The sequence below is a fragment of the Chenopodium quinoa genome, unplaced genomic scaffold (assembly GCF_001683475.1).
Source record: "Chenopodium quinoa cultivar QQ74 unplaced genomic scaffold, ASM168347v1, whole genome shotgun sequence".
In the NCBI taxonomy this organism is placed as follows: Eukaryota; Viridiplantae; Streptophyta; class Magnoliopsida; order Caryophyllales; family Amaranthaceae; genus Chenopodium; species Chenopodium quinoa.
The window spans coordinates 1652744-1659937 of NW_018743285.1; the positions used below are offsets into that span (position 1 = coordinate 1652744).

Here is a 7194-nt window from a genome sequence, read left to right on the forward strand (position 1 = left end):
TGAATTTTTCCTTGTTGGTGAATTTGATGATCAACACTTTTCACTTGCTGAACTGGTATGAAATTTTAATTCTTCTTTTAAATTATTTTATTGGTATAACGTTTGAAGTTCATCCTTTATATATATTTGGATTGAATGATGGTTTTATTTGGTGCAATTATTTGTTCACATGGTTGATTGTATATCTACATTTGGTTCAACTATTCTTTTTTCCCAATTACTTTTATATCTACTTGTTGATTTAATTTGTGCAAATGGATGATGTTCATTTGAAGGGCAGTGTTTGATGTTTTAATACCAAGTAGTTTGATCTATTCCATGCATGTTCTCCTTCTATGATAAGTACTCTAATTTGATTTATGTCATTATATTTTTATGCTATTGCATGTTAAATTGATCAAACTTTACTCTCTTGTAGTGATAGATCAATGAGTTAAAACAATTTTTTTTCAATAAAATTTAATTTATTTGTAATTTTATATGCATCAACTGATTAACATCACACATGTTAAATCAATCAGAATTTAATTTTTCTAGTCATCTAGTGATAGATCAACGAAAACAATCCGATTATTTTTCTATCATTTTCTTTGTAACGTTTTCTATCCCGATTCATCTGCTATCGCGTATTTAAATCAATCAAACTTTACTTGCTTCTAGTGATAGATCAATAAATCAGCTCAATTATTTTTCTACCTTTTTTTTTATTGTAACATTTATGCCACGATTTATCTGCTATTGTTAAATCAATTAAACTCTACTTTCTCCTAGTGATAAATCAATGAATTAAATCAACCAAATTACACCGTAACATTTAGTGTCACGAATCATCTTCTATTGCTTGTAAAATCAATCTAAGTTTAATTTCTTCTGGTGTCAGATCGATGAATCAATCTATTTTTTTTTTCGATCTATTGACTTCAGTTTTGTAACATTTGTGTGTGGGTGTTTGTGCCCAATGGTAGTTAAAGTATTTTGGTATTTTAAAATTCTTTTCGCTTCCAAATTTTGGACATACATGTTGTTTCACAAACATGACTGTTACTACATTATATTTCATTTTTAACCATATTAATTTTGTGTAATAATCCCATAAATAATAAAATAAAAACAAAAAAATAAAAGAAAGGGGGAGAGAAAAAATTAAACCGTGGGAGGTTGTAGGGATCAGGGAGCTTAGGAACTCTGGGGACATGTACATATGGCACAATTCATAAATTACTCCACAATTACTCCGTAAAAAAACTAGAAAATTAGAAGTTATTTATTTTTATTTTTTTTCCAACCAAATACATCCTATAAAAAAACTTATACATCCTATAAAAAAAAAAAAACTTGTATAAATTATTGTATGACTACTCCAAAATAAGTTTAAAATTAATATAACTAAAATAACGATCATAACGAAAATAAAATAACAATCATAATGAACATTTATAATCAATTATTGTTTGAAATAAATTTTACGGTACATTTATTTACAAGTGTTTACAAGACAATTACCGTTTATTCGGTTAATGATTATCTGCTTTAATTTATTTTTAATCAATGTAATGAATTAAATCATATGTGACATTATTTATATTATGATTCTATTATTTTTGTTTCCCAGTTGTAATAAAGTATTTTTGATTTATTTCTAAACTTAAATTTGTTGCGTAATTAATTTGATATCTGTTCATACATGCATTTATACAAATTGTCTATGTTTTATTAATACTAAACTGTAACATTTATTGTAATAATTGCTGTTTTTTTATTGACATCGTTATTCATATTGACAAATAGGACCTATCAACGGACGAATTTACTGAAGAAGATTTTGAATTTTTGATAAACGGTCCACCCGTTAATAATGTTGCATCGCACCAAAGTGGGGTAGATGGCTCTATGGTAATTACTCATGTAGACAAACAATTCATATTAGCAATTTTCTGAAATAACAAATTTTTTACTGAGAACTTTATTTATAAATTTATTTACACTTCTTCACTAGTGTATTAAAAAGTGCTTTAAGAAAGTTTATGTGTCATGACACCTAGATTTTTAACCACCATTGCAATTTGACATCATGTATTGATTTTCAAAATAAAAGGCAACAACGTCTTACAAATGTATTTTTTTGTAAGGGTTAGACAAGCCATAAGTAGTTATATCTCCAACGCCTTTAAAATTTAAATACATACTCTGTAGTATTTTGCTATAGGCTATACAGCTATACTAATTACATGTACTATATGAATATAAACTACACAGTATTTTTATTCCAAAACTTTTAAGCATTTTTGCTTCAAATATCGAACAATTGTTTATCACGTTATGATGTCAAGTTTTCATTATGAAACAAGGCATTATGGAAAATCGAAACCCACTACATTGCCCAGTTTACTCACTAGTTATGCTAATTATAGGATATGATCGCCCAGATGGATGATGATGCCTCAACTATGGCATTTGTGGCGTTCGAAACAACACCGGAAAATATTGATCAGTCAAATATGGGAACTGTTGAAGTTGCTACTAATGCTTCCACACCTGAATTGGTAAGATTTATAACGCTTAATTGTTCAGGTCATGTACAAAATATGAGTTAATAAATTTTCAAGAATTTAAATTCTTAAAAAGTACTTCGTATTATCACAGAATATCATACGCCAAATGGGTAGCCATGCCTTTTCTATGGCATGTTTGGGAATGAGGACCATGGAATCATATATGGGAATTGAAGTTGCTACTAATGTTGCCTCAACTAAAGTGGTAATATTTCTACCCTAAAAGTGTTTAGGTTTTGAACAAAGTATGTATTAATGAACTCTTTAAAATTTATTAGAATGTCTACATGACCATGTAGTGTACATGATTTCCTTATTGTATTAGAGTTATGTTTACCATATTATTTTGTAACCTAGAAGTATATATATGTTTGTGATTAAGAAATGACGGCGTAAGCCATTTACTCCTAATATTTAATTTTCTCTCTACACAAATTAAATCTTAACATGGCATAAAGTTACTATCACTACAGGATACCATCGTCCAAATAGATGGTAATGCTCAAACTATCGCGACTATGGAGATTGGGGAGACATCGGGGCTAAATGTTGCATCATCATCTAACGGAACTTTTGAAGTTGCTACTAATGTTGCCACAACTGAAGTGGTAATACTCCTACCATTAAATTGTGTTGATCAAGGACAAATGTATGTACGTAGTAATTAATTATGAAGAACTATATAAATATTATTGTTACAGGATACTGCCGCTGGAACAGATGTTGATGCATCAACTATGGCAATTGTACCTTATATAGGAACCGGAGAAATTTTTAATGTTGCAACAACTTAATTGGTAATGCTATTAACTTTACATTGTTTAAGTCGTGTACAAACTACAAAGTATCAAGTTTAATACTTTGAATTGTATTTAATTTTTGATTTGCTTCTCATTATTTTTAAATTTCTTTTACAGTATATCAGAGTTGATAATTTTGCTGAGTAATATTTTTTGTTACAGGGGATTACAAATGGAGTGAATGATGTAAATGATAATGTTGTGCAAAACCCTGCGATGAATAATTGGGTAAAATGCAATATGATTTAGTTATATGATGCATACAAACATATCATATTAGAGTGTTTTTCATGCATATAGTACGTAAAATTAGATAATTATCGCTCAATTTTAAATATGTGAACGATCTAAATTATACTTCTTCCGTTCTTTTTCACTTGACTGCTTTGACTTTGACACTATTCACCACCCCTCCTTTGACCGTCTTTAGTGAATAATATGTAAGGAAAAAAATATTCATGTAGGATCTTTTTGAATTCGTCTCAATAAGTACTATCATAATATATAACTTTTATAATTTTTACTTTTGGAGAATTAAAATTATTGATCGTTAAAGTTTTGCATTGACAAAAAAAAACAGAGGAAGTACTTTGGAGTATACATGATAGTTTAAATTTAATAATGTAAACCAGAGTTAACGTATAATTGAAAATGCATCGATCACTCATTTTATTTTTATACTCCATATTAAGTAAATTATTTTGAATCGATTTTATATTCAGATTAATTCTTATTTAATTCATGCATGTAGAAATACACTTGATTTATATTTATTTTTTTTTTTTTGGTAATCTGATTTAGAATTTTATGGAAAATAAGATAATGGAGTTGTTAGTAGACGTAAAAACGTTGTATGTTGTTTTTAATTATAATTATTATAAATAAATGACTATTTTAATTTGCAGGCTATGAATGTTTTTAACTTTGACCAAAGGAAAAGAAAACTTTCGAGGTTTTCACTAGATGAACGCTTACAAGGCTGGACGATAAAGATCAATCCTCGTCCAAAGGACACAACAAGGACTGATAGAGTATGTAAATAAACACTTATTTTGTTTCAAAGATAACCATATCCGAAGTATTTCGCCCTAATGTACTATTGACGTACAAAGGTTCTTTTTTTTTTTTTTTTTCCCTTTGGCACGAGTTATGTTACTAATTTGAACCCTTTTTTTCTTGCAGTTCTTTGTACATTGTGGGTCTGGCATACAGTTCAGATCCAAGAACGAAGTCGATGACTTCCTTCATTTCGGCTATCACCCAAAAAGACAAGTGAATAACGTTAATGGACCTGTTAATGTTGTGAGCATATATATCTTACTGAAGTTGGCTAAATTGGTTGATAATAATGTTAGCATACTTTGATATCAATCATTCATAATCTTTACACTTGCTTAACTATGCAGAGGCGCTCGACTAAACGGAACATTAACTGGAGATTGTACCAAAGAGGAGTTCTACCTGATGGTACAACTCCTATCTTTGATATCAATTTTCTTGAACCTGGTGCTAAACAAAAGTCTAATAACGTAAGTGTTCTTTCTATCAAATTTCCTTCATTTTTGTGGTGGTGGTTATAATATTGTTTTAGTGTGTTTAAAGTTACAAGATGACTACTTATTGATCATTAAGATAAATTGAACCTTACAATGTAAAGATTCTATATATATTTAATTTCTATAAATATATATTATGTTGATGTCGCAGATAATCTTAATTGAAGGAACGACTGATCCTGAAATTGATAAGCCTTGTAAGAAAAGGAAGACGATTAAGCTAATCGATGACAAGGAAAGGGCGAAAGCATTTCTCTATGAAATGCATCAACCTCTTCAGATTAAAGATAAGGGAGACAACGATGAAGAACAGGATAAGGACAAGGATAAGGATAATTACAAGGACATTGGCAAGGGCAAGGGCAAAATGTATGAAGATTAAGGATGACAAAGGTTCGCCTTAACCTTTTGATAGTCTTCAACTTCTCTAAGTTCATCTTCAAGTTTTGAGCTTCAAGCTCTTTGAAACTCTTTTTAAACCTCTAATAATTAGCATTTGCAAACTTTATTTTAAGATCAAGGAGAGTATCCTTGGTATAAGAGTTATGGTTTCGTTGATGGTTATTCTTGGTTTATTCCTAATTAATTTGCTAGATTTTATATCTTTGCTATATATTTGCACCTCTATAAGTTCAGTGTTTTTATCATCTATGTGATTGTACTTCTTATATCTTTTGGTGCCATGTCGTCCTTTCGGAGAACTCAACCTCGAGGCTTTGTTCTTTCTCATTTTCGTTAGAAGGATGAATGGGGAAGAATCAACATACAAAATCTAACGAAAATTGATCCTATGTTGTCCAAGTGTTGTCTTTAATTTTCTATAACATATATGTGCGGGTAAATCCATGTTTCTCACTGATTGGTATCTCACAGGGGGGTTTTTGTATCACTGTGATTAAAGTGGTACAATTTTATCATCCATTTCTTGTACCACCCTGAACAATTTCGTATCACCGTGACTAAAGTGTTACATTTTATTTACCAATTTACCATCGTGAGATACAATTATGTAACTAACAGTGAGGTACTGGAGCCTCCTCTATCTGTGCTCGACTATGAGAAAATTTATACGTAGCGTTTTAGATGGCCGGATTAAAATTATATGATACTTTAAATTCGCAAGATTAGCTAGGTTAATGTTGAGTGTAGATCGACAATTTAATTAACAAGTTAGGTAGTTGTGACATAACTTTCATGTAGCGAATAGTAGAAACTCAATGATCAGAGATTATTATTATTATTAATATTATTATTTAAAAACCATCAGTAAAATATAAAAGTTACAAAAAAAGTAAAACTTTGCGATGGACAAAAGCCATCAGAAAAAATATATATTAATATATAGCCTAATCATCGGTATTTCTAAAAATTCCGATGGCTTTACAAAACCATCGATAATACATTTTAGCCTATGAATTTTAGTGGTCATCGACATTTTTCATCGATAAATGAGTGCATTCTTGTAGTGTAAGCATGTTAATAAATTTTTTGAAAAGGTTGGAATGTAACAAGGATTTTGAGCTTTACTTTTTCTTAAGAGTATGTCTTATATGATTTTTGATGTGATTTTACTAGTTGGTTTTGTGATACCTAAAGTGTCAATTCCTATTCTTAATTACTACTCCCTCCGTCCCATAATTACAGGCAAATATACCATTTTAGGTGTCCCAAAATGTTTGATCTATTAGGGGAATCTTTCTATTTTTGGACTATATTTTTGGACAATAATACCCTCATCTTAGTTTTTAATTGACGAATTTATCCTCATTTTAAGCTGAATTGGAATCTTATTTTTGGGGATAAGTGTACTTTTAATACCTTACAATTAATTCTTTGTACTCCCACTTACTCTCATTTTCTACTCCTTTTCTCTGAATATTTTCTCTCTCCATTTATTTTCTGGGTTCTTCCACTACACTCTCTCTCTCTTCTGTTCTTCATCCTCCGCCACTCTCTCTCCTTAATTCTCATGGCTTGTTGCTTCAAATCTCACGAAATTTACATGATTCCCTCTTAAATAGTCCCCTCTACAAAAGCCCCATGATAATTTTGCGCAAATTGATTCGGTTTGTCGTAGATCTGAAATTGTCTGAGTCACTGTTCATTTTCTCTCTCCTAAAAAACCATCAGATCTAGGGTTAGCTTGCTCAATAGTTACTGACGACTCATTCCCTCGATTAGGTGAGGTGTTAATTTTCGACAATCTTAAGCAATTTCTTTGTAGAAATTGAGTTTCTTTCTCCAATTTATTTTCGACAACATGTCTAAGAATTCGAGTTCCAATCT

At 30.1% G+C, this 7194-nt stretch overlaps 1 protein-coding gene across 1 annotated transcript; it reads left to right on the forward strand.

Annotated features, from left to right (window-relative positions):
• The first annotated feature begins 2410 nt into the window (after positions 1-2410).
• On the forward strand, positions 2411-5521 carry LOC110735556. The gene is made up of 9 exons (XM_021915748.1): positions 2411-2543; positions 2644-2757; positions 3026-3160; positions 3254-3349; positions 3515-3580; positions 4258-4383; positions 4535-4654; positions 4759-4881; positions 5060-5521. Exons 5-9 carry the CDS (start codon positions 3569-3571, stop codon positions 5288-5290), a joined length of 612 nt encoding a protein of 203 aa, XP_021771440.1. The 5' UTR covers positions 2411-2543; positions 2644-2757; positions 3026-3160; positions 3254-3349; positions 3515-3568; the 3' UTR covers positions 5291-5521.
• The last annotated feature ends 1673 nt before the right edge of the window (positions 5522-7194 follow it).

Coding starts and splice junctions, on each gene's coding strand:
- LOC110735556 (XM_021915748.1), top strand. Junction 4,655..4,758: donor TTAATGGACCTGTTAATGTT/GTGAGCATATAT, acceptor TTAACTATGCAG/AGGCGCTCGACTAAACGGAA. Junction 4,882..5,059: donor CTAAACAAAAGTCTAATAAC/GTAAGTGTTCTT, acceptor TTGATGTCGCAG/ATAATCTTAATTGAAGGAAC.